Source organism: Vanellus vanellus (genome assembly GCF_965231255.1).
Source record: "Vanellus vanellus genome assembly, chromosome: 2".
NCBI lineage: Eukaryota > Metazoa > Chordata > Aves > Charadriiformes > Charadriidae > Vanellus > Vanellus vanellus.
Genome location: NC_138906.1, coordinates 127,871,877 through 127,899,588, shown reverse-complemented (window position 1 = coordinate 127,899,588; position 27,712 = coordinate 127,871,877). Strand labels below are relative to the sequence as shown.

The window sequence follows — 27,712 nt, the reverse complement described above, 5'->3', positions numbered from 1 at the left end:
GTAACCAAAGTTTGCTTTCACAGAAGCATCATCACTTTAAAAATGGATGCAGATTATTCTTGGCGAGGGTCTGGTGGTGGTGTGATTCCAAAATACATGAAAGCACTTTTGCAGGTTTTAAACCTTCTAACAGTAATTAACAGTATCGTTATATGTATCACAGCCTCTCAGAAGTTTTTAGAAAAACATCTATGCAGTGCCATAGAGATTCTTAAAAAGCCCCATAAAACCACAATCATCAGATGGTTAACTCTAGGCAGCTCTTGTTTCCTTTAATTTAGTATGTAATCAGGAATCCTTTGGAACATTTAGTAACCAAAACGGAGCTCTCAAGATTTTAAGTGGACCTAAGTAATTTGAAACAATAAGAGCCCACAAAGAGATGCTGGATAGTATTGTGATTTTTTTTTCCTTTAAATTAGACTATTAGGTCATCATAAAATAAACATTGGTAAGTTTATGTTCTACTTTTCCAGAAACTTAAAAAGAAAAAAAAAGGCAGGCATGATAGTTTTTCTTCTATATTCTGAAAAAGGTTATGTAATATTATTTCTAGTGTAGCATATTATGAGTTATTTTCTAAAATTAAAAAGCTGATTGTCCAAATTTCATGACTGTAGTACAGATTTCAAGAATTGCAGATAGTCTTATGATCCTGAAAAAAACATCTTGTATTTAATAGTCAAATCTATATAAATACTTATTTTTGTATGATGACTGCTGTCCCACCGCAGCCTAGTTTTTTTTTTTCCTCCAAATGCTTGCTTTATTAATTAATAAAAGGTATGTATATTCAATGGATGTTTACTGGTGGAATCTGTGTATTTACTGCTCAGAAGAAAAGGAATAGGTTTAATCATTTTAGAGCATTTGTTCCCCTTGCTACCCATATTTCACACTAGTTTGAAAGGATCATGGGGTTTTCCTACTCAACTTTATGCAATTTCAGTAAGTTTCTCTGTTTTGTGGATGTTTTAAAAAAAAAAAAAACAAAAACAAAAAACCAAACAAACAAACAAAAAAAAAACCCAAAGACTGTTAAAATTTTGAATTTATGAAATATCTTCATTCTTGTAGTTTTCTACCTTCTGTATAATATTCTTTGCAGCATAATCATTGTTCTGGACACAGTAGATATTAGTAAGTGGTGTCACTAACAGTAGACTACAATGGTTGCCTGGTTTGTTTCAGTGCTTATGTTATTTCATTATGTTCTAGATGTTAGGCTGTTTCCCCGAGGGGTAAAGTCTTATGTGTTTTTATCTCTAAGTCATTCTTATGTTTATACCTAAGATTGCTGGATAGATATTTTCACTGTTTTGCCCACATCATTCTATTTTCCTGAAGCAGCTTTCACTGGCAGTTCTCCTGCTGCGTGCTTGGATTTGGTTGTGTCTTCCTGCAGCCTGTGTGTGCTCTTGCTGCTGTCCTACCACATTCCCTTGGCCACCCCTCTATACTGTAGGCTAGAGCTTGAATCCATGGAGAAGGATTTCTCTGAACTCAGCTGCCTGCTATAAAGAGAAGTCCTGAAGTTCAAGATAAGATAAATACAACCTTGTATATATTTAAAAAAACAAAAACAACCCCAAACTATCTGTTCTTTTGTGATTAGTTTGCATATGTGCGCGTGCTCCCCTTACGTGAAACACTGCTGTACAGTAGAGCCAGCACCTACATCTTTGAATGGTTATTCCCAATAACTGTTGTCCAATAACGCAAAAGGCCAAAGGGCTTCACCCACCTCTCAATGCTGTCTCATCTCCCCTGGGGCTTCAGTGTGGACCCCTTTGTCTTTTTGCATCTGTCCGTCAGCTTGTGAGAGAACACGAGCTGTAAAACCCTAGACAATTCCTGGCTGCTGTCAGGTAGTGTACCTGTTGGCTATATTCTTCTCACTGCCTGCCATACGAAATGTCACAGTGGCTGGAGGGACTTGAGATCTGTCCCTCCTGTCATTTGGCAGTGCCGTGTTTATAGACAGTCGTGCCGGATGTCTTCTTTGGTTAGGGGAGAAACATGTGCATACATGTTGCTTGCTGTTCAAATCTCTTTCAAATTACACAATAAAACTGACAGAAAATTAAATGAAGTATTACTTTGTGAAAGTGCAGGCGCAATCTGATCCTGGCATAGGCAGGCTCCCTGGTCAAACCCACCTTCTGGTTAACAGTCTCACTCTAGCAATGCCCATTCGTCCTCCTTCTTGTCCTCCAGCACTGAAGCCTCAGCTTGAATTTCCAGCTGTAGGAGAACTCAGGCCACAGAGAGTTGTCCCCTTCCCCCTCCAGCCCTGTCTGGCCAAGAACAAATGTGGAAGAATCAGCATCTTCCTAGCAAAGACAGGATTTTCCTTGTGAATGCGGGCATCAAAGGTGAACAAGAGTCACTGGCTATCTCCTTTAAATAGTGACAGGCCGTTCAAATAAATGCAGATCAGATGGCCTGCCAAGATCAAACCGTGATGTAGACCCCTGCATCAGTCAGAAGGCTGATTTTAATTCAACGAGGAGAAAGGCACCCCTAAAGTCATCAATATTTGAACATCTTTGCCAGTTAAGCATAGATTTTTCTTACCTGCTTGACTGTTTCCATTGATGGAAACATTAGGAAATGTTGACTGTTTCCATCGATGGAAACATTTTTCTACAAAGTCAGTCAGACCTATCGCTTCCTCTGAGGTCAGTGCAAGTGTGCAGTAGGCACGTTGATCCTTGATGATCCAGGAAGGATGTCTGAACCTTGCAGGGCTGCAGGTCCCAGCATGCTGTCCTGGAGCAGTGCAGGCACGTTGCCACTTATGCCCTCAGCCTGTTCCAAGAACCATCCCAGCAGACATGTCTGAAAGAAGGAGGGTTAAATCTGCACCTCCACAAACTGAACTGCCTAGTGAGGGGCTTGTGTGTAAGCACGAAGAAAGCAGGAGGAGGTGAAGTGGTGCTCTTTCTTTGATTGCCTTAACCCAGGCATCTTCAGGAGCTCTGGCAACATTTGTTCAATTTTAACAGCCCTGGTTGAGAGGGCCAGATGTGGTGAGATTTGTAGTTCAGTTCTGCCACTCTGTAATGGAGGTGCTGACTGTCACTTTGGCTCTTTGAGCCACAGTAAGTGGCTACGTTGACTGTCTCTTGCCAATGCTTCCTCCAGCTCAGCTCCCCCAGCTATCCCTGACTGCTCAGGCAGACCAGGTTTCCTCTGTCAGTACTTTTTTTAGTCAGGTGACTATTAGTCGCCTGATAAAGAAAAGAAGAAAAATGGTTACTTCTGCTATAGTAATTGTGGCTCTTCCAGGCACCTTCTCCACCGAGGGACCACAAGAGATCTCTTGTCCTTTGCTCTGAAGGAGTCCTGACTGGTGACAAACCTGAGAGGTTAGACTGGAGCATCCTGAGCTTAGTTTGCTCCATTACCACCCTGAGCAGCAGCAGTTTCTGGCTTCCTTGGGCTGGACATGTTCATCCTCCTTCTTCCCAAACCAGGATGCCAGCCTGTGTTTCAGCTTTCCCATCCTCAGACCACGCTCCCAGCTAGGACATCAACTCTTGCCCACGTATTTCTCTCTCATGGCCTTGCTTCCTCTCATCAGTCACAGCAAACCTTGCCAGCTACTTCACATCAGCATCTAAAACCCTGAGATGGGGGCACAGGTTTGCGAACAGCAGGGCTACAGCAGTCACTGAAGAGGGAGTCTGCCATTTCCCAAAGCAGCACATTGATGTCAGTGGCACACGTAATGGCTCTTGCCCCACAGTATGAGTGAAGAGCAGAGCTGGGAGCTGCCATTGCTGCAGATAGCATTAGGTGGTGTGATGATGTGCATGCCACAGCCCGGGAGCCCTTTACCTTGTGCCGCTGCCGGTAGCAGTTAGGAGGGGTCACGGGCACAGCCTGGATGGACCTTACTGTCTTCAGAGAACTTGATCCTGTTCATGTGAGTACATGCTCACCTGGGATTTGTGTGGACAGCACTTCTTAAAGAATTACAGTTTCCATAAGGTAAGTAACCACTTTTCATTTTGTTTCCTTAAAGAAATATTTAAAACCCAGGATTACTCTGTAATACTGTTAAAGCCTTAATCAGTTCTACCATTATCATGACTCTAATGTTTCTAGGACCCTTCCTCTGTTTTAAAACTGATTAATTTCAAGGATTGAAGCTAGATTCACTGTTCTGTATACAAGGTGTAACAGAGATACTGTGTTCTCAATGCTGTGTTCTCATTATCACTCTCTTATTTTAAAAGAAAATAACCATGAAACTGGTGTTTTCCATTGCTGTGCTTGGACGCTCTTAAGAAAAGTAAGAAATGCAAGTTAGGAGGAGGATTATTGGTTGTATTCGTGTAATGTCTTCATTATCCTTTTAGTTTATATTTCAAATCATATTTTAAAACATTTTCAAGTGCAACTATTTTTCAGATTTTTAAAGATGAACTGTGAGTTTTGGAAAAAAGTGTGTTACTCTCTTTAAATGTTGAAAACAGGAATAAATGATTTAATTTAGGCTTTGGGGGCTTTTTTTCTTTCTTTGACTCTTTAGATGATAGAAATTAAAATATTGTCTAACCTGGAATTATCAGGGTGTTTGGAGAGTTAGCAAAATTAGTGCCTCATGAATACTGGAAGATCTGATAAATTCTAAGAATTATAATCTGACAAATTATAGAAGTCATGTTTTGCTACTAATTCCCAAATGGGTTTTGGGCATGTATGTGTGACAACGCTTTTTGCAGTGTGATACTTTATTTCATGGGGAGAATAATTTGAGCTTTGTTATTAAAAATTGTTCCTAACTCGCCTAGTTGAGAAGAAAACTTAATCACACTATAACTATAAGTAGTTACAAGAAGAATGGTACATCTTTGTCCAGTATTCTGCCTCAGAGATTTTCTAGCACCAAAATTTTCTGAGGAAGGTAGTTTAAAAATCACTGTCATGGACAACAGTTATATTGTGTGTGTAAGAAAGTCTTTTATCCAATAGCTGACCTATTGTCACAAAGCATAGGAATTTTTTTTTTCTGTTTTCGCTTAATCCTGTCAAATGTAGCAGATGTGTTCATTATTTGTACAAACTTACCCCCTTTTGTGTTAAGCTCCTTGCTTAATTATGGTCTTGTAAAAGTCGAGATCCGAGCTAATTGTAGGTATAGCATTGCCCTCCTCTGGATCCACTGCGTTGTGATTTTGCTGTATTCATAAGGTAATGAATAAGAGTACCCGACCTTCCTTCTTCTTCCTCTTCAGCGTTTTAATTACATTTGGTGTTTATCTTGCTTATTTACTTGTTCCAGTTTACCCTGATACAATAGTCTTTCGGTGCCTGTAATGGCCTGTCTCTGAGGGCATCTGCTTTTTGCTAGAGTGGCTTTAGATGTGTGGTGAGAATTGATTACCATAAGCATTTAAGAGAAAATTTTGAATACTGTTGAGAGGACTTTGTAATATTTTAGATAGAATTTGTTTTCTTTTTTCTGAACTGGAAATAGTCTTTAAATACCAATGATGGAGAGACTAAGTCCTCATGGACTTAGTCCATTGCATTTATGTGGCTGTCTTAAACGTTGTCTACTTATTGTGAGCTACGTTAGTAGAAACATCTGGATAATGAAGCTCTTCCTTTCTGCTGCGATAGTGGAAGATGTTGAGATAGGCATTGCAGGGTAACTGATTTATACGGGTCTTGCTGGGAGAGGGAGTGAGGAGTCATCAGCATTTTCTCCCTGAAACAAGGTGATTTGGAGACCTCCAAAAGAGGAGGTGAGGGTTGTGCCCCCTCTCTTGCTCATTAGTTGAAAACAAAGCTTTCACTTTTTCTTTGGGTACTGGAGCTGTTTCTGTCTCCTGCCTGTATGTACAAAGCTGCAAACAAATGCTCATCAGCTACCACAGAGCTTCAGCCAGTTGTTCTGAAGCACTTTTGCCTTTAATAGGTGTTCAAGGATGCTGGTTTGCTCACATCCATGCTCACCAGCAGAGGAGGCTGGGGCTGTGCAAAGCTGAATGCGGTACTGAAAGGAAGAATACTTTACTGGAGTGAATGGGAAGTGAGAAGGGAAAATGGTTTGTGTGTGGGGAAATATTACATTACTCTGGGGCTCCTGCCAAATACCTTCGGTCTGCTATGCCACGTGGGGTATGTGCACTGTATAGGGCTTCGCCCTTACATATCCGGAAGAGTTGGAGGGGATGAACCTCCTCGTTACAATGAGGCATTGAACATGTTTTCCATGTATGCCTGTGTCATCCAGGAGGCCTTCTAGCAAGAAAAGGAAGACACGCTGCAAATTTACAAAAGGATGGTGGCAGGGAAAAGGGAGATATAAGGGAAATTCCAGAAAGGCCCTCTGGATTTGCTCAGGCACACCTAGACTTGCCTTCTATTGGGATTTACCTGTAGCATGTACATCATTAAGAGGCTTTATTATTTTTTTAAAATTAATTTTATTTTCCTTTGCAGGTCACCTTTTAAGCTGCTATTTCCTGTATAATTAAGCAGAATGAAGGCATTAGGTTCTAGTAAAGTTGGGCCTAATCCAGAAATCTTGTCTTATTCAGTCCTTTCTGAGTAAGAAACTCAAGTCTGGGCCCAGCATTTGACATGTTTTGCTACTATTTCGAAATTATTTGTGGTCTGTGGATTTTGTTTTGTTTTTAACTTTATTGAAAACTCTTTGCTTTTGTCTAATTTCATCTCTTTATGTGCTACTGTCCAGCATAGCGTTAGTTGAAATGATGTAAGTATACTGCAAATTGAAGTGTGTAATTGCTGCTGATAATGCAAGAACGACTGATTCCTACAGTTTATAATAACAGCGCATAATGTTCTGTGCATGGGTTGGATCTATCCCTTTTAACTTTTTCTTTTTGATTTTTTCCAACCCCGGGTCTTGCTGCATCCCAGCCTTTCTGAATATACTAGTTTCGCTGGAGTCTAGTCCGTTCTTCCTTTTGTTTTTCAGACCAGTAAAAATGGGAAGTACTGGATTCTGGTTTCCTCCAAGAAGAGTCAGCGGAACTGGTTAAGACCAAAATCTGAGGACTTTAGTGGGCAAACATCAGGTGTGCATTGAACAGAGGCTGCTTTAATTCTGCTTTAAGTATATGCTTCTTTAAAAATAGTATTATATATGAGTTTTTGTGTAATGTGTTTGTTATATTTGATACTGCATATAATCATTTATCCTGCAGTTGTGAAAGCACCAGTAAGAATGAGGATTTTAAGTGATAATATGTTGAGACACAAACAGGCAATATTACTCATAATAATTCTTTCAGCTGGTCTTTGAAAAGTGTAATATTTGAGGATCAGTGGTTTTTTAAGTTTTATCTCCATTGCTCAGTCTATATATCCACAAGAAAAAATGAAAGTGCTTATTTGCTATTCAGAGATCAATACTGAAGTTCTCAATTGCTTCATCTGTTGGGAAATGGTACTGAGATAATAGTGCGTACATGTTTTTTAATAAAACACTGTCATTGTCAAAGATTGGATCCACACTATATTTGTTCTAATGATGCATTTTTAAGGACCCTTAAACACAGTTCAAAGTCAGCTTAATTAGTTTTGATCATAGAGGAAAAAAAACTGAATTCTTCATCCGTGTGAATGTTCTGGGTTACTTCGGGTACAGCAACTAGGTTACCGGAAGTTTTGGAGAAGGTAACAATAATGTTATATTGGCCTGACTATAGGATGGCCTTCAGCCTGTTATGTGATCTTTGCATTGAGAAAAGGAGTGAGAAGTTGTCAGAGTTGTTAATTTAACAGTTAAGCCTCATATGCTGTTCCACAACAAACACTGCTTTTGGCCTCACATAAGACCCTGCATATCACCCTTCTGCATGACCTAATATCCTGCATCTCCCCAGCTTGATGCATGTTCAGTTCCTCCCCACCTGCCCCCAGCGTTACCAGCTCACCCCTTGTGTCCTTAGATATTCCCAACCCCTATGCAGCACTCCCTGCACCTCCCTGGCCCCACAGCCCCATGCTAGTTCTCTCTGTTGTTCCTCCCTGCAGCAGCTCACCCTCCCTCCCTGCATCCTGCCACCTGTGCCTGCTTCCCTTGTCCATGGCTGGTCACAGAGACCACTTGCTGCTGAGCCCTGGACCCCCAGCATGGCCAAATTAACCCCACTCCACGGCAGCAGTCTGTGGAGGCGCTTCCCTTGCCCTTTGCCACTAATTCTGCCTGCCCTCTCTCAGACTAGGTGTGGATTTGGCAGGGAGGCAAAAAGCTTTTCTTACCATGTTGAGACTGTAGGTGACACAGTGAGGGCCACAGCTGCTGCACTGTCAGCTCTGTGTGGCAGGTCTCATATAGGTGCCTGTATGGTATAGATATACCCTGTGTAAGTGTGATCAGGTTGGATTTTTTTTCTTTCCCCTCCCCCTCCTCCAACTTAATTTGTCAGGAGAGATTAGACTAAAACAAGATTTAAATCTATATTCAGGCCAATATGCATAGAAGACCAGTGTGTTCATTTACAGGAAAGCAAAATTAATTTTATTACCAGATTCTGATTAAGGTGTATATTGCAAAAATCTTTCAGTCCACAAATACATCACAACTTTGATGTGAATCAGATCCTCCTTTTGATTACATTGGTGGCTTCATTGAAGTCTTTGGAACTGGTCTTCATTTACTTTTATTGCAGAAAATTATTGCTCTCAAGTCTCCAAACAACTGTTTCATTTTTTCATTTATGAACTAGATAGGTGATTATGAGAAAGAAAATAAAATTAAGCTGATACTTTGAAGACCTGTGCATGTTCCCACTCATGGAACTGATGTCTCCAGGCTTCATCCCATGAGTGGGAATGAGTCCGAGACAAATGTGAAATCGTAAAAGTCCTTAAAGAAACACCTCTTCTGTCCTTAAAGAAACACCTCTTCTATCTTTAAGGAGGTTAGTGGTTCCATATAAAATTTGGGGGAGTAAAGGTGGTCCTACAACCATTCTTGCTTAAAGAAGGTAGCATAGTTTAACCTGCCATTTAAGGACTTTAGGGTTGAAAGGCAGCAGATTTCCATCTTGGTGTGCCAGTCCTTCTCTCCTCTTGTGAAGACAAGGGAAAAGTAATGGGGAGGAGGGAGGAAGAGGCATAGAACAAGACTGTACTCTGTGTACACATTTCAAATGGAGATCTCAGTCTGAAGATTTCATAAAATGCAGACATTAAAGAGGTGCATCTCCTTCTCCCCCTCTCTGCCTCTCCAGCCCTCCTGTCCTGCCACGTACTGAGTAAAACACAAGCTCTCCTTCCTCCTCGCTTTCTCCCAGGGCTGCGCTGGGGCTCTTCCAAGGACCATTTAGTTTTGCCCCCATCGCACCTGGGCGCTGCTCTCTGCTCCCCCCTGGAGCTGTTGTCTCCCCCCCGTCTCTGCTGAGCCTCAGTAGGGGAGAGAGGACAGCTGAGACTGGGCCCAGGCCGCCTCCAAGTTATCCAGCCTCCCCTCGCTGCCAGCGGGGAAGAGTCCGTTTTGTTGATCGGGGAGGTGGCGTTAGGTTGGAGCAGCTGCAGCCTGGTGCTCCCTGCCCGGCTCCCGGCTGCCCAGCTCCACCTGTCCCAGCAGCTGCTGGCTTCCCCTGCCCTGCTGCTGGCGGCTGTGGGGGCGGTCGGCTGCCGAGCCCCCAGCCCGGCCACTGCCCCCGGCCTCGGTGCCGCCTGGCCCAGCCGCCTCTCACACAGCTGCCCCAGCAGAGGCCAGAGTGGACAGCAGCTGCGAGCTACGACACCGGGGCCAGGGGGAGAATTGCTGCTTTTGAGAGAAAGGCCAAATTTTGGGGCTTTCCAGCCCTGCCAAATGCTTGTGTTGAGCACCGTACTCCTGCTGCCTTCCTCCTCGCCCCCGCTGCCGCAGACCTCACAATTGACCCTTCCCGCAATGGGTAGCACTGGATTTTGGTATCTATAGTAGCAATTGTGCACTGATGATGAAAAAAACCTGTCAGCTACCCCTGACAAAGGAGGGCTGTTGAGTGCCTTGTAATGGCAGGCGCCCAGTTGCTACTATACATTACCAGATGATGAATTTAAAGCTGTTTGCCCGCAAGTCAGACACGAGTGTCACACACCTCCTTTAGCTGAAAGACTCTGGTTTAATTCATGGTTTACAATGCCCCAGCAGGACTAAGCCTCCATCCTGAGCTAGCCTAAATCTGAACACTTACAGCCCCTACGTCTTGTAGGATAGCATGAGGAGGGTGGGGATCTCCAGTGCTGGGCTGATAAAATCTGAATCTATCTAAACTATCCCTAATCCATGGGATTTCTGGTGTTAATACATCAAGTCTCCGTTAGCAGAGGGTAAGTTTACAGGAGAATTTCACCTGGTGTTAGCAATCATTGGCAATGTGTACATTTTACTAGAGTAGATGCATAGATGTGCAGTGATTACAGTGAGGAGGTACACCCGAGAACATGAGCTTTGCTCCCTCAGACTGTCATTATGGGTACTGCTGCTTTTTGCGCAGGTTTTCGAACATTTAGAGGCTTAAGAGATTTTTCACTTTGATAGCTGTGTGCGTGTGTGTGTGCATGTGTGTGTGCGTATGTCTGTGCAAACACCACAGGCGCAGCTTTAATTCCTTTGAAATCTGAAGCTGCCAAAAGCTGTCTGGGTAGGTAGGCTCTTTGCCTGATGCCTCCCATAAGCTGACAGAAACTTTGCTGTTTTCCATCAGTGCCTGAGGGGAAGGTTGTGAGGTGTGATTTCAGGGCATATGTGGATCTGTTCATCCTGAGCAATGCATTTTAAGAGTTGCAGCAAATAGTGTAAAGAAACCTGCAGGTATTACATTAGACCAGCTGAACCTAGTTTTATTTTTAAGTTTTATTCAGAAGCATCACATAGCAAGTAAACTTCAAAATCTAAGTTTAGTTACAAACTAGTTGTTTCTTATTTTTTTTTTCCAGTCCCCTTTTGCTTTCTTTTACGACCACATGAAACTTGAGAAGCCATCTAAAGCTAAATCATTTAGTGGAGTTGGGCAATTCCCAAGTGTCCAACAAGAAGGCCTGGTTTAGGCTGCGATGGCCACTGTCATTCCTGGTGATTTGTCAGAAGTAAGAGATACCCAGAAAGTCCCTTCAGGGAAACGTAAGCGTGGTGAAACCAAACCAAGAAAAAACTTTCCTTGCCAACTGTGTGACAAGGCCTTTAACAGTGTTGAGAAATTAAAGGTTCACTCATACTCTCACACAGGAGAGAGGCCCTACAAGTGCACACAACAAGACTGCACCAAGGCCTTTGTTTCTAAGTACAAATTACTAAGGTATTAAACTCTATTTATCTTTCAGATTATATTATCTATTTTATGTTGGCCGTGTTAAGCCGTGTAAAAGTATATATTTGTGTACGCCTTCAGCTGATTGCAGAGAGGATGTGTTAATTAAAGTAGCCATTGGATTGTTTCTAGAATTCTAAATTACCTAAGTTTGCAAGCTAATGTCTTTGATTTTGTTTCTTAATTTGTTTTCTGCTTTTGTTTTCTGTTTGTTTGTTTGTTGTTTTTTTTTTTTTTTTTAATGAGCATAGAATTTTCATTTGTATAAGGAATTGTCACAAGAAAAAGAGTATGGACTGAAAATTTTTTGGCTATGGACTTTTACATGAGTACTTTCATACTTGCCTATATACCCCTGTTACAGTAGCTAAAACCCACCAAAACTAAAGTGTTGATTTAAGAGAAATGGCTCGCGTTTTGCTATATTTAAGTTTGTCAAACTGTCTTTGTAGTGTCATGCTTTCAGTTAAAAGGTTCTGTTGCAAAGCAGCCCTTAGTGTAGTATTTAGCTGCCATTAAAAAATGAGCACGTGTGTTCTTTGATCAAAATAATTACTTACAGAATATATCTGTGTTTAAAGGCATATGGCTACTCATTCTCCTGAGAAAACCCACAAGTGTAATTATTGTGAGAAAATGTTTCACCGAAAAGATCACCTAAAGAATCACCTACATACACACAATCCCAACAAAGAGGCCTTTAAGTGTGAAGAATGTGGAAAGAACTACAATACCAAGCTTGGGTTCAAACGTCACCTGGCTTTGCATGCTGCAACAAGCGGTGACCTCACCTGTAAGGTATGTTTGCAGACTTTTGAAAGCACAGGAGTGCTGCTGGAGCACCTAAAAACTCATGCAGGCAAGTCATCGGGTGGAGTGAAGGAGAAAAAACACCAGTGTGAACACTGTGATCGTCGGTTCTACACTCGAAAGGATGTCCGTAGACACATGGTAGTGCACACTGGAAGAAAGGACTTCCTCTGTCAGTACTGTGCACAGAGATTTGGGCGGAAGGATCACCTCACGCGCCACATGAAGAAAAGTCACAACCAAGAACTTTTGAAGGTCAAAACAGAGCCAATGGACCTTCTAGATCCCTTTACCTGCAATGTTTCTGTGCCTATTAAGGATGAGCTGCTTCCAGTGATGTCTTTACCTTCCAGTGAACTGACATCAAAGCCATTTACAAACACTTTGCAATTAAATCTCTACAACACTCAGATTCAGTCCATGCAGAGTTCTGCGTCTGCACACCAAATGGTTGCCACATCGTTGCCATTGGGAATGCCTTGTCCAATAGACATGGAGTCTGTCCACCCTTCTCACCAGCTATCATTGAAATATCCACTCGGTACTACCTCATACGCAATTTCTATGCCTGAAAAAGAACAGCCATTGAAAGGGGAAATCGAAAGTTACTTAATGGAGTTGCAAAGTGGTATGCCTTCTTCATCCCAGGATTCTCAAGCATCTTCATCAAAACTAGGGCTGGATCCACAAGTAGGGACGTTAGATGATGGGTCTGGGGAGGTTTCCCTTTCCAAGGGCTCCGTTCCTATTAGTGAACCTCTAAACACCCCATCATTGGACTTTTCTCAGCTGTTCAACTTCATACCTGTAAATGGCCCTCCCTATAATCCTTCTGTTTCAGTGGGAAACCTCGGAATGAGTTATACACAAGAGGAGGCACATTCTTCTATGCCTCAACTTCCACCACACACCCAGGATCCACAAGATCCTAGCAATAGTATAGGTCTTGGGTCACTGCACTCGTTGTCAGCAGCCTTCACAAGCAGTCTAAGCACAACCACCACCCTACCGCGATTTCATCAAGCTTTCCAATAGGATGTACAAAGCTGGCTTGTTACTGTCTATTTGTAGAAATGCCTTAGGTGACCATTTTTAACTTAGTGCCTACTATAAGACATTATAAATTCTCTGCTTTTGTACAGTACCAATCTCATGAAGCCAGTAAGAAATTTAAATTAACTTTTTAAAAATGTTTGAAAGTGTTTATTCTCAGCTGTGTTTACTGTTTTTTTTGTTGTTTTTTTTTTTTTTTAAACCAGTCTCGTTGTATTGTTTTCATTTTCACTGCCAATTGACACATTTAAAATGTTCGGTAGAAGGTCAACCCAAGCAAACTCTCAACAATCATCCCTTTTTTAAAACTTTTTCAATTATACCAGCTATTCCATTTTATTGATGTCAGTGGTAGAACTACCACTTTTACCTTTTAAAATATTTTATATTTGCAAAGAATCCCATTAAAATATGTAAGATTCCTGAAGATTTGGGAAAAAAATTGTCCAGTCCATTTCCAAACAAATCCTCTTCCCAATGGTGACACATTTGATCTGTTCTATAATGACAAATCTAATTTTTTTAAATAAATATAGAATTCATTTTTTTCTGAAAACTTGTGTGTGTATATATTAAAGTCCTTATATACACATGTACATATATAGCATTTTGACTTGTATTGAAGTCATTATAAAAGGTGTTAAGAATTTTGCCATTTTCTGGCTTAAATTTTTGTGGCCTGTTATGGATAATGGAAGAAAAAAAATTAGTTTAATTCTCTAAAATCATGAATGAACAGAATTTCAACAGAGAATCTCTGCTTGCCTAAATGACAAATGTTTCAAGTTGAATTTGGAACTGTGTTGTGCTTTCATGACTCTGGTAGAGGGAAACAGGCAAAATTAATGGCTGATCTTGAAATAGAAAAGTGTTGTACCGTAGTAATGCAGAATATTTTGTCGCAGGTTTGGTTTTTTTTTTTTATTCTTATCTTGCTGTTTTTTCTCTTTAGTAGCATAGAAAGAGTACTGCATAGGAATCTTCCAATAGTGTATTCACATTTGTAGGCATCAGTCTTCTCCCAGCTGCCACCGCCAAAGGGTGGATCAAGTCCAGCCAGAAAGTGTGTATCTATTTTCAGTTCAAAACTAGTGTGCAGTCAGAGAGTGAATGTAAATTTGCAAATACCATTTTTTTGGTTTTGTTTTTTGGTTTTGTTTTTGTTTTTTTTTTTTTTTTTAATGCAATGATTTTTCTCATTTGTGTTACATGGTGTGTTATGTCCTCCTAAGCAACAAGTTAGATGTTAATCACACTTTCTACACCTGGGTACTTGGTTAGGGACTTTTTGCCCATTGCCAAGATTTAAAGACAGGACTCTTAGGAGTGAAGTAAAAGCATATTGCTTACACCACTTTTACCTAATGCAATATATTCTATTCCCCAACCCCTAATAACCAAAAGAGGAAAAAAAAAAAAAAAAAACAAACAAAACAAAAACAACCAACCTTGTGATGCATGAAAGCAAACTAGATTTGCTGTAATTCAACAATAACATTCTTTTCCTTGTCATTTTTGTACAAGGAATTAAAAAATAGAAAACAAGTACATTAGTATCTCTCAAACAATAATGAGGATCCATACAAGGTTTTAAGTGGTTAAACTAAATATACTTCACAGAAACAAAAGTTGCTCCCGTTTAAGGAGCTCACGCTCCGGATGTTTTATCAGTAGCTCCTACTTTTTTTTTTTTAATTCTAGGAGCAATATGCAGGTGTAGTTTTACTATTTTATACATATGTGTATTTAAATTTTATTACTGAAAGATAACATTTTTATAAATGTGTTTGTGTTCCAAAGGCATTAAAATAAGGATGTATTAATAAGGAAAATACCTTTTGAAATTTTGCAAACTACTCCTAGATTTTGGGTTTAGGAGCACGTTGTCTCAAAGTGGGCTTTTAGCTCTGCTTCATGACTGCTTCCTCTGGTTTCTGTGAAACAGATTGCTCGCTTACTTACATCTTTAGTTGAATGATTTGTTCAATATTGCTTTTTTTCTCTTCACCTTTCTAAAGGAAAGAAAAACACAGATGAACAGAGCACAAGGTGAATGCAACCAAATGTAACTTTAGTTTAAATCAGCAACCATAACACATGTAGGAAGAACTTGGGTTTGTTCTCAATCCTTTAAGTCAATCTGAGATGAAGATAAATGGACTTAATTCCTCCAGTGGATTATGTCCCGCGTGGAGCCGAGTGCCTGCAACTCCTCCTGCAGCAGAGGAAAATTGCAAGCGCTCAGCTTCCTGCAGCCAGCCCAGCAGCGTGGCAGGGCAGTGCTGCCCGTCCTGGGCAGCCTCTGGCACACAAATTCCCAATTAATAGCGACTGTTTATCAGTCTTAGTTGCTGATTAGAATTCATTAAAAAAGCAGAACCCAACAGACACCTTGCCAACACCCGTTTCTTAGCATGTAGCCAGAATCCTTACTACTTTGTTCGTGCCTTAGCTTCCTGAAAAGGGATTGACATTTCACTTTGGAGTTAGACATACATTTCACTTGAGAAATAGGGACCTCAGACAAGATATTGAACCTCATTCAGTCAGGGTTTCAGTGGGTGGCTGCACCGAATGTGTTTGCCACTGAACTAGGATGTATGGTAACGTGGAAGCAGACTGACACTGTAAGCAATACTACCACCACCGGAGTGCTTTTTGATATCACTTAGGCAGAGTCAATATTGGCCACTACTAAACCGTCAGTTTTTAAACCCTGTTTTCTCGATTTCAGATGGATTATCAGCGGGAGGGGGGAGGGCGGAGGGCTGGCTGATTGTGCACCGCTCTTTGTGCAACTTCTAAACTTCTAGTAAGGTTTGTTTTTTTAAAATATATATATTTTTGTGTACTTGTTGCTTGTGCTTTATTTAGTAGTAAATTGTGGAATAGAGTGATTTATTGTTAATTTGGCAGTAGCGGTTTTTAAAAACCATATACTGACTGAAACATGAGCCAGAGCTGATTGCTTTATTAAGCTAATAATGAATGTTAAGAGTACATATTTTCAGGATCATTTGCCTAGTGAGCTAAACATGTATTATAGGCCAATATTTTTTAAAATAAAGCTTGGTCAACCTCTATGTTACACATATTACAAGATATAGCACTTTCAAAAAAAACCTAAACCTTTTAAGAAAATTTCTTACAGGTTATGCTTTTTATTATAAAACCTTTTATTATAATTTGTTTCAAGTGCCATTAGATTACATATATGTAGGCCTTTGGTATAATGCTTTGTGTACAAAATGGTAGACATTGTAATTTTAAACAGGTACATTTTTACAGTGTTTTCTTATCAATTTGCTATATTGCACAGAACCAGTGTGTCTTTCTTAAGGGTTTTACAATGGTTTTTACTAGGTTTACATGTTTCAAAGTACACTGTCTTCTACTGCCATTTTGAATACCAGTCAAAAAAAAAAATTAGGAGTTTGTCCTCACCAATTGCAAACTGTGTCCTCTGAAGTTCTGGATGGTAAACTATGGCAAAAATGTTTAACATGCAGTATTTGATACAGATTTTTTTTTTTTTATCATATCCTATCATCGCTATGCTGCTGTCTGAAGTTAATGTAGGGCCTGATCCTGCATCCGTAAAGGTTGAGGGGAGCAGGATTGCATCCTTCGTTATGTCTGTCTCATACACTGGTTTAGCAGCTCATCCTGTATTCTTCTCAGTCTATAGATAAGCCTCTGAAGTAAATGTACTTATCTGGTATGTAGTAAACCGTATAGGCTTAGCTGCCCATCCTGCATTCTCCCAGTGTACAATTAGAACCACAGCCTACTTAGCGTCACGCTCAATGTACAAATAATGCCACAGTAGTTCAAAATGTGTTTGGATAGTCCCAAAGCTTTTATGCAATAAGGGTGTCTTACTTTTGTTGGAAGGCAGTGTCTTTTGATAACAGTTATCTAGCCCTGGAAGTGACACAGAACTATTGCTAATCATATGTAAACACTTTTCAGTATAAGCTTCAGTGGTACAGTTGAACCAGAGTGAATGTTTATCTCCTCAGAAACACTCCTGCAATATTGTTATATTGGATCATGCTGCTAATGTAACTTGGGATACAACTCCTCTCATGGTGCTACAAACCTCCCTGTCTCATTCAGATGTATTTTTACCCATAGAAAAAAGGACTATACTAGACCTATAGTTGTATGATATATTTTTATACTGTGACTTAATTTGTCATTAATGAACTTTGTGCAACACCACAATGTATTCATATGCACTTGCAAAATTAAAATTTTGGACATGCAAATTTAAACGCTGACAAGCCCAGCTCTTGTTCATAAAAATAGGTGACTGCTAGTTAAAATTAAATGTGGGCTTTTTATATGGTGTGGAGTGAAGAACATACTATAGTTACTAAAAGCCTTTGAATTTAGACAAAAACTGGGAAAAGTAGATTGGGGAATGATGTCACACCCAAACATGACTCCGATTGCTGAAATTATATTTTTAGCTAGTGGAAAAATTGTTTGGACTTGTATGCTAAAATGTTTTTATGATAAAAGTTTTCAGTCAAAAATAGAGGAAAAAAAAAAGAACACAGAAAACCCTGCATTCCAGACTGAATTTGTATATGTTTCTTGCATTTAAAATTTGCTATCCTGTGATATGGGAAATTGAGTTGCTTATCATGTATATGTACTTTAAAATGTATTCACAAACTACTGTTGTATTTGTATAAAATATAGACAAAAAGATTGCATATATATTTTTGTGTATAAGCTCTGTAAAATAGCAATCACATTATGAAGCTGCAGCAGAACTTCATTTTAAACATTCACATCCAAAGAAACAGACTATTTATTGTCCACATACCCTGATTATAAAATATACCTTGCTGCTATTAAACAATAGTGCTGCAGCTTCTTGTGGCCTACAGTGTTATGTTTGCTGTACAAAAATATGTGAACTCCACAAAATATATCAATAAAATTACAGAATGGTTTTAGTTAATGAATAACTTATGCCTGGCATTTCAATAGATAATCTCGATCTGCATGTTTGGGATTACAAGAAGTAATTACAGACTACATCCAGTTTTGCTGGGTGTGGCTATTCTGAGTTTGCAAAGGTATAACTGTCTTTCTAATTTATGACTGGTAAAATGTCAGTTTTTCAGAAAATCTTAAAGCATAAGTATCTGCGTTTCATGATTTCACCAAAGAACAAATTGGATGATGCTGCTGTCTCTGTGACAAAACAGATCTTAACTGAAGAAGCAATTGAGTTTGCCATCAAATTGCGCTTTGAAATGCTGTGAGACACTGGAAGGTGAGTTTGGGGTTTCTGTAGTGGGACCGCTCATTTGGGAGTCGTTGGTGAGTGATTCTCCATCATTTCAGATTAATGCAAGTTACTTGCATGGATTGTTAGAGTTTGCAGGATAAACTGGAAGGGTGTGGCATATGCTAGACCCCGTATGTGGGTTGTCTCTCTGAAACATTTCCAGGAGAAACTCCGTTGCTTTGATCCCATAGATGTCCTGTCTGCCCGTGACACTGCTGAAGAAGTCTGACTGTAATGCACAGGGGGAAGAGGTGCTACGCGGCCAGACAAGCAGCCCGCTCACAACTGCAGAAAGCTGCCTCTCTGCTCATTCCAGCCAGTTGTTCCCTAGCATAGACTGTTTGCCAGGAAAGTAAAAGACTAGCATTTGATGTTTCATTGCTTTTCGGAACGTATTTTGTTAACGTCCTCAGCATTGTCTGTGTTTTCCTGCTTTTGGGTTCCTCTCTTTTCCAAGTCTTGACTTTTTAGATTTCTTGCTGTAATCCAGTCTGAGATAAATGATTGTTACAGAGAGTTGTTGGCTTTCACTGTACACAGATATTATTTCTCTGTACACAGATATTATTCCTTTCTTGTGATCCCTACCCCTTTCCTCTGAGCTGGCATCACTTCTGTGTCACAGGTTTCTAACTTGCTTGAGAGGGTTGGCCTTATTATATTGAGAGTCAAAAGCTGTATGAATGCTCTACAATATGAAATACTCTGCAAAACCATTTATTCTCCACCCCCTGAGAGAAAACCATCCCATTGTGTCTCTGTCATAGCAGGTCTCACCCACCGTTACTGAATTAACACATCTTCCTTCCAGACACCCCCTAGAAACTCCATCAGCCTCTGGAATAAGTGGAATGTGATTGCATAGATGATATCTATGTTATATCCAGAGATCTCTTGGTGCAGTCCCTCCAGAGCTTTCCTTGTTAAATTCAGAGCCACAGGCATCGTCCCTTCTTTCTCTCCTGTAACCACCCCTTTCCAAAGCGCTTGCATAAGAAAGTACAGAAAAGTGTTCCTCCAGTATACTCTATACCTGGTCTCACTGTTGTCCAGGAGTAGAAGAGAAATACTATTCCAGTTTCCCCCTTCACTCTCCTCCTTTTCCTTCCCACGTATAAGCATGCCCTAGGATAAAGGATGTTTTTTTGACAGAGAAATCCAAAACTGATCCAGAGCTGCTGCTGGACAAGCAATAACCAAGCAGCTACGTGCTGTTGGCTTCCCCGCTTTGCAAATCAAAACGTTCTATTAAATCGGATAGAAATTAAGTTTTCCGAAGTGGCGGTTGCTGTAGTTGGCACAAGGGTTTGCCATCTCAAGCAGTCAGCAAGATAAGGACAGCAAGATAAGCTGAGATACTACAAAATTCAGTCTGTGCTTAAAAGTTTGAGAAGTGTATTGGAGGATAAACTGCTGCTTGTCATTATGAGCTGGGGCCTTTAGCAAATAAACAGCAAGGCTGTATTTTTGTGTTTTGAACAACAGTGCAGGTAGTGGTGTGGAAAATGACAGACCTCAGCAGGAGTGTGGAGTTTCAAGTTCCTGCTCGCATGTTATATCCCAGGTAGTTCAGCATAAACTTTCTCTACTCCGAATAAAGGTGTAACATCTTGCCCAGTGTTTTTATTTTTATAGAATTATATTTATTTATTGGAATGGTCTGTGTGTCCTCAAGAAATGAACATTTTCAGAGAAACAGGTATTTTAAAAAAATGTAATTAACAGTTATGTTCTTCATTGTCATCGTCATCCCACAGCCTTGTCTCCTTCAGGGACGTTTGTATTATAAAATCACCAGCTACAAAGCTAGTTTGCCTCAGAGGGGACTGAAGAGACATCAGCTATCAGCTGAGCACTCTGAAAACAGGACTATAGTAATGCACACGGTGGCTGGGCTGGAAATTGGTTGAATTGATCCTTGATAGTTTGCCTGTGGCACTGATTTTTACTGTTGCACTGGACTACAATGCACACAGAATGGTTTAGTCATTTCATATAAATCGGTCAGATCTTTGCTTGATGTGTGCAAAGTAATGCAGAGAGCATGAATAGTCACAGTTTCCGAAAATCAGTCATTGCTTAAACTTTTGTATATGTATGTGTGCATATGTATGTATGTGTCTGCATGTAGATATGTATGTGTACATGTATGTGTGCATGCGAGGGTAACAGTCAAACCTGGAGGACTTGAGAAATTAGTTTTATTTGGGTTTGGTTTACTTGAAGAACTCTAAAGTGTTTATGTTTTACAGGTCCACAATGAATCATGCAGTTTGTAAAGGTATCTCCTAGTTAATACAGCGTGTGGTTTCCCAGGCAAGTTGGAAGAGTTTCTTCCAAATACTTGATTAATCTGTGAGAGACAGCAGTTTATCTATTGGGCACACAGACCCCTGCAAGGAAGGTGTTTGTCAGCTGTCCTTGTGTGGTATTAGATACTATTTCAGCAGAAAAGTTCTGTAGGCTGTGCCTCTGAAATTAAGCTCAGCTCTGGCTTACTGCCTTTGTGTGATGTTGTTTCACATATGGTCATGGGTAAATCCTTAACTTACACTGAAGATGAAAATAAAAATACAGACTCTGTATGGTTAAGGAGACGTGCCGTAAACGAGCAACATCCAAGCTCGAACATAGAAATATGAAATAGCAAACATTAATGACAAATAAACACAGATTGAACCCCCAATCTCACTGAAGTCTGTCCTCGCCTAAAAATCGTCACCTCTTACTTCGTCAGTGCCTGGCTCCTTAACCAACGAAGCACAGAACTGCCCAGTAGTTTACGTGCTCTCTTCAGTTTAGGCATATTTTTCTTCAGCAGTATTTTTACAAGATTACTCTCCTTATTGACTAATGCAAACCTTGTACCAATGGACTTAGGCTGTATGACCCTTTTTAATCAGTTAGGTTTAATACTCTATAACTTAGGGTAACCCCTGATTATTTGCAGTGGCCCACCAGAGTGCCCAGGCCATCATTTTGGAGCCACTGAGTTTAGCTGGTCCTGTTGCCTCTTCCTCTCTTTGCAGCTCTCCGCAGATGTGGTGTTTGCAGGGATCCCCCACCTCTGCCCTGTCGGTGTGTGTGTTCCAGGGCTGTGGGGCAGGGCATGACCTGTGTTAATGGGATTGTGCGAGCTGCTGGGAGAGACTGACCCTTTTATACGTCAGTCATAGGCATCAGCATTAAACCCACTGTACCTGGGAAAGCAGCTGTCACCAAATGGTAAAACAGCACTAACCTTACCCCCCAGGCCCTGTGCTGCCAGTGATTAATTTTTCCCGTTAAAGCATTGGGGCTTTTTTCTAGTCCTTAAGCTACAAGTCTCAAATTCCACCATCACTTCTTGTCATCTCCCTGTGACCCAGCAAAGTTCGCCCCGGGGCAAGACTGTAAAACCAATCTTGGACAATTTGGCTGAAGACTGCTGCATGAGGTGCCTGTTATGTGACAGCAAGAAACCTGCCAGCGTCGGTAGCCGTCTTGGCGTGGCCAGAAAGTATTGCTATGGCTCAGAGCCTGTAATTCGCACTTTGTTATCTTTATCCCTAAATTTAGATTCTCTTAGCTTGTCTCAAGGTGCTCTTTTGTGATTGTGATGTTAATCTACAGCAGCGGGTCCCAGATTGGTATCCCTGGTCTGTTGGTGTTCACTGAGGCTGCAGTGAGGTAGCTGTGAAACCTCACCAGCCTTGCCAGTGCCTTCAGTTAAAGCCTCAGTGCTTTCAGGTAAGGAGAGCCTTTGCTTCGTGCTCTTGGACACACGGAGTAACCTTACTGGGAAGGCAAAAAACATCAAGCAGCTGTTTGGCAGTGTGTGTTTGAAACTTGATCCTATTATTTATAAACTAGGGTTTAACCTTTGTAAATTATTATTATTATCTTGTCTCAGTTCCAAAGATCAGCTGTAAAATAGCATCACAATTCTTGCAATGTATTTATTCTTTGCATTTGGGTTTACCTCTGACTGCTTTAATGAAAATGTGCTTGTATTTGCTATTGCAAGGTGTCATTTGTCTCACCAAAACAACCGAACTCTGAAACATGACCTGGATTCTTTTCTGGCTTGTGCTTGTAGTAAAAAAAAAAAAAAAAAAAAGTTAATCAGTGGCCTATCCTCAAAGCAAGCCTGTGTACAGACCAGCTTCAGATAATGGTATCACTTACACCTGTGTGGTTGATCATATCAGAACTGCTTTCAGGCAACTCTGACTATCATTTGAGGTCTATGAGGTGTGACTGGAAGGGACATTTGGACCATGAAACACTATATGTGTAAGGAAGAATGTAGGTTCATCATCAAATCCTAAGCTGAGATCACAGGGACTGACGATAAATGGAGAAAAAAGAAAACTTTGAAACTGGGAAGAAAACCTTGCAGAAATCACTAAGGCACAGGCTAAGGAACTGTGCTGTTTTGAGAGTAGGACTGTAATTCAAGTACTTAAGAGATAAATTTGGCAAGAGATAAATCTTTAGCAAGATTACAAAATCATATAGTAGAAACAAAATGCCACATCTATATTGTAAAGCAGTTCTTAGAAGCCATTGGAGAGCCAGGCCTTCAAGGGTTTGTTACATCATACACCAACCAAATGTACAAAGAAATAAAAGTAATGATTGTGGAGAAGAATATAATTATACACTCTTAAACTCTCTGAAATCAGTTCAAATCCCCAGTTCTGTCCTTCTCCTGTTCCGGACAAAGCTTTGGCTGTTAAGAACCACAACAGTGATACACCGTGATCAGAATGAAACTGGTCTTCTGTATGTGCCCTCTGTTGTGGTGGGTTACATCCATATCAGTCCTTTAAGGCCCTCCATAGGGGCTGACTTCTGTCCAGCAACTCAATGAACGGCAGTGGTAACTAACAGTGATGGCAAACAAAGAGTTTCTATATTCCTGATATACAAGTGAAATATAAACAGGTGAACCGAGCGAGACTGATTCTGTATTCCTTCTCAGCTGGAAGCACAGATTAGGTTGGGCAGCTGTTGCAGCATCAGATGCACAGGCATGTTTTACTTGTAGAAATACGACACACAAGCTGGGAACAAAACCATCGCTGCGGCAGGTTACAGTAGCTGTGACATATTGCAGCCCTCGGGACGCAGACTGCTTGTTTCCCTCTTGCCACTTCTGAAAGTTCTGTTGCATTCTCGGCTGATGACTCCTGGTCATCATCTCGCTTGAGGAAACAGCCGTGAAATGGGAGCAGAGCGGTTGGAGGCTGCTGTGGGTGCCCCTGTGATGCTGTGGGTTCCCCTGGGGAAGGGCGATCAGGAGGGAAGGGGCAGCTTGTCCCCAGCAGCCCCGTTCCCCTCTGAAAACAGCTCCCTGGGCCACACTGGGGCTCCCTCCTCCAGCGGCTGCAAAGTGTGGCAAGGACATCCTATAGGGTTGTGTCTCATGGGAAGTCACGGGGCCAAGTCATCAATGGATTACAGGAAAATAACATTTATTAAGAATAAACGACTGCTTGCTTTTACATCTGCTTTAATTGTGTTCACATTGAAAGACAGTGGATGTCCCCCTGCTCCGGTCCTCGGCAGTCAGCTTGAGACAGGACAGTAAGTTACATTAAGTCTGTTTAGATCCCAAAATACGCTCCTCTTCCTGTTCAAAAAATCAGTGTATTCCCCAAGAACAGGACAACATCACTGCCATGACAGAGGCAAAACAGAAAGGTTTTTTAGCAGAAAAGGGTAACAAGAAAATTACCAAAGCAGGGACCAATAGAAGGTTGAAGGGAGGGTTGGGAGGAGCAGGGTGGGGAGCTTGAAAAAAATAGTATGGAAGGTCTGATATATCCTTTGGGATGAAATTTCAACCAAAGAAATTTGGGGACCATCCTAAACCTATGTTTATAAACATAGATTTTACTGCTGTGTTCTGCAGCATTCACAGTCTCCATAGAATCATTGAATAGTTTGGGTTGGAAGAGACCTTTAAAGGTCATCTACTCAAACACCCCTGCGATAAGCAGGGACATCTTCAACTAGATACGGTTGCTCAGAGCCCCCTCCAGCCTGGCTTTGAACACTCCCAGGGATGGGGTATCTACCACCTCTCTGGGCAACCTGTGCCAGTGTTTCAGCACCCTCATAATAAACTATTTCCTCCTTATATCTAGTCTAAATCTACCCTCTTTTAGCTTAAAGCCATTACCCCTTGTCCTATCGCAACAGGCCCTGCTAAAAAGTTTGTCCCCATCTTTCCTGTAGACCCCCTTTAGTACTGGAAGGCTGCAATAAGGTCTCTCTGGAGCCTTCTCTTCTCCAGGCTGAATGACCCCAACTCTCTCAGCCTGTCCTCATAGGAGAGGTGTTCATCCTTCTCATCATTTTTGTCGCCCTCTTCTGGACTTGTTCCAACAGTTCCATGTCTTTCCTGTGCTGAGGGCTTCAGAGCTGGATGCAGTACTCCAGGTGGGGTCTCATGGGAGCTGAGTAGAAGGGCAGAATCCCCTCCCTCGACTTGCTTGCCACGCTTCTTTTGATGCAGCCCAGGATACGGGTGGCTTTCTGGGCTGTGAGTGCACACAGTCAGCTCATGTGCAGCTTTTCATCCACCAACACCCCCAAGTCCTTGGCAGAGCTGCTCTCAATCCCTTTATCCCTCAGCCTGTATTGATATTGGGGGTTGCCCCGACCCAGGTGCAGGACCCTATGCTTGGCCTTGTTGAACCTTGTGAGGTTCACATTGGCCCACTCGAGGCTGTTTGGGTCCCGCTGGATGTCTCATCCCTCAGGCTTATCAACTGCACCACTCAGCTTGGTGTCATCTGCAATCTTGCCAAGGGTGCAGTCGATCCTGCTATGTCATTGATGAAGATACTGAAGGGTACTGGTCCCAATACGGACCCCTGAGAGACATCATGTGTCACTGATTTCCATCTGGACATTGAGCCATTGACCACTACCCTCTGTATGCAATGATCCAACCAATTACTCATGTACCGAACAGTCCACCCATCAAATCCATATCTCTCCAATTTAGAGAGCAGGATGTTGCGAGGGACCACGTCAAAGGCCTTACAGAAGTCCAGATAGACAACATGCATAGTTCTTCCATTGTCCACTGATGTAGTCACTCCATCATAGGCCACTAGGCTGGTCAGGCAGGACTTGACCACATCTGGACTGGTCCAAATATGCTCCTATAAATGTCAGCTTAACGGGTCCACTCTCAGGCCCTTCAGCCACACATTCTTCTACCTACTCCTCTCCCTTAACCAACTTTCCCTTTGAACCTTCTCTGCCACCTTAACCTGGTGAAAGCAAGTTGTAACAAGTGCACTTCTCCCATGAGAAGGCTGAAGTTCTTGGAGAATTCATAGCAGAGCTTGTGTCTCTGCTTTTATATACTATATGGCACAGAAGTCCAGGGAGGAATAGGAGCCCTAATAGCACTCAGAAAATAGGCATAAAAAAAAAATCCCTTCTCTCTCCAGTATAGCTTCATGTGCTTATTGCAGATTTTCATTTCCATCACAACTCACCTGCCTAGAAAACATTCTCTGTAAAGATTGGAAAAGTGAAGACTTTTGCATATAAGCATAATATCACAGTGCTGCTCAGAAAAGACGTGTAAAATACCTGTTGTCTCCACTGCCTACTTCACTGCACATTTAAAACTACACTAAAGCTCCTTTGCTCTTCCCCCCAATCCCAAAGCGTCCCTGCTTAACTGATGTTGGATCGGTACCTCAGGCCAGACAGCTGCCCCTAGGAGGCGGTGGCAGCAGAGTCTTACCTGGCTGGATTGTGCCTTACAACAGAAAGCTCCCAGGGTGTGATACCACCAGAGGAGCCCAGGGGCCTCTGGTACTGTTAAAGCCCCTTCTGGGAGGGACAAGGCAAGAGGAGCCTTGTGTTGTCAGGCAGTCCCATCTGCAGGGACGCTCCTGCCCAGGGCCATTGAGAGGCATCCCTAACTTAGCACTCTCACTTGTTAACAACTCCTATAATGCATATTAGCACCTTTTTATCTAGTTCTTCCCCAGCCTATCTGTTTCACACTGGCAGGTGAAAACCCAAATTCCCCATTCTCATTCATCTCTGGTCCAAGTTTACTTCACTGTGAATTGCAATGACAGATTTCTTCTGATAGTCCTAAGACTCAGTACTGGGGAAGATCTCCATCACTGATTTGCTACAGAGTGATGCCTTGGAAAACCTCTGGCTGAGCTGCTCAACAGTTCAAATAGGGTCAGAAGATATCTTTGGGACATTAGGTTTGTTTGTTGAGGGGAACAACCAAACCCATCTCAAGGCAGAGGACACTCCAGTTCTGCTTGCACGTGTTCTGAGCACACCTGAAACCTCCCTCAGTGCATCTGTGCTGCATCTTATTAATTCAGAGAAGCAACAGAACAGAAAACACCAGGAAAATTCTGCAGGAACTGCCTGCGGGGGCAGTGCTGCCCAGAGGTAAACACTGGAGAAACAGGCACTGCCAATCTTTGAAGTCCAGTGGCAGCGTCTGTATTGGCAAAGCTGACATCCAGAGGGAGGTTCTGAAGGGCAAGGAGGTGGGACATGGGGACCAAGCTTTCAATATTTGCCAGTGTCTACAGAAAGATACTTACTGGAATATTCAAAAGCACTTAGCCGTATAGTTCCCATAAGGGCGCTCTGATGCATGGGCAGTACAGCAGGTACCAAACAGAGGCAGTCAGCATAAGCACTGTGAAGATGTGAAAACAGGGTCAAAAGAGCAAAAGCCCCTCTGAAAAACCAGCAAGGAAAAATTATATTTGTTTGATTTCTGCCAGAACAGCTCTGTAAATTTACCAATAAGTTTACTAAGGAGGATCCACATATAAAATACACACCTGTAGTAACTGCGTAGGGTGTGATGGAAAGACGAGCAAATACTTATGTATAATTCTAGTTACTGTATCCAGTGGACAATGCAGAGCAATTATTTGTCTGTGTACTGCTATTAAGGTTGCTGTCCTGCATGGGCAGAGTTGAGCAGCCAAACCAGTCCCCTTGTCCCAGTTGTGTTTAAGTGGCAGGTTCCTACAAACACATTTTTATATTTAGTTACGTCTGCCATAGCCTCCTTAAATGCCACTCGCCATTTCAGCTGCTTCCTCTGACAATGACTTCGAGCTGTTTAATGCATCTGATGATGATCATCCCTGCCTGGAGCCATGGTGAAACACATTTATCAATCACTGCTTTATTTACTCCCCAGGGCATTTTGCCAGAGGTATTCAACAGGCAGAACACCTTTCTT

At 41.6% G+C, this 27,712-nt stretch overlaps 1 protein-coding gene across 1 annotated transcript; it reads left to right on the top strand.

Moving 5' to 3' along the window:
* Positions 1-6,896: 6,896 nt before the first annotated feature.
* Positions 6,897-13,139, top strand: PLAG1 (PLAG1 zinc finger; the record flags this gene model as incomplete). The annotated part of the gene is made up of 3 exons (XM_082479059.1): positions 6,897-7,061; positions 10,924-11,282; positions 11,876-13,139. The coding sequence occupies exons 2-3, from the start codon at positions 11,041-11,043 to the stop codon at positions 13,137-13,139; spliced, it is 1,506 nt and encodes a 501-aa protein (XP_082335185.1). The 5' UTR covers positions 6,897-7,061; positions 10,924-11,040.
* Positions 13,140-27,712: the final 14,573 nt, after the last annotated feature.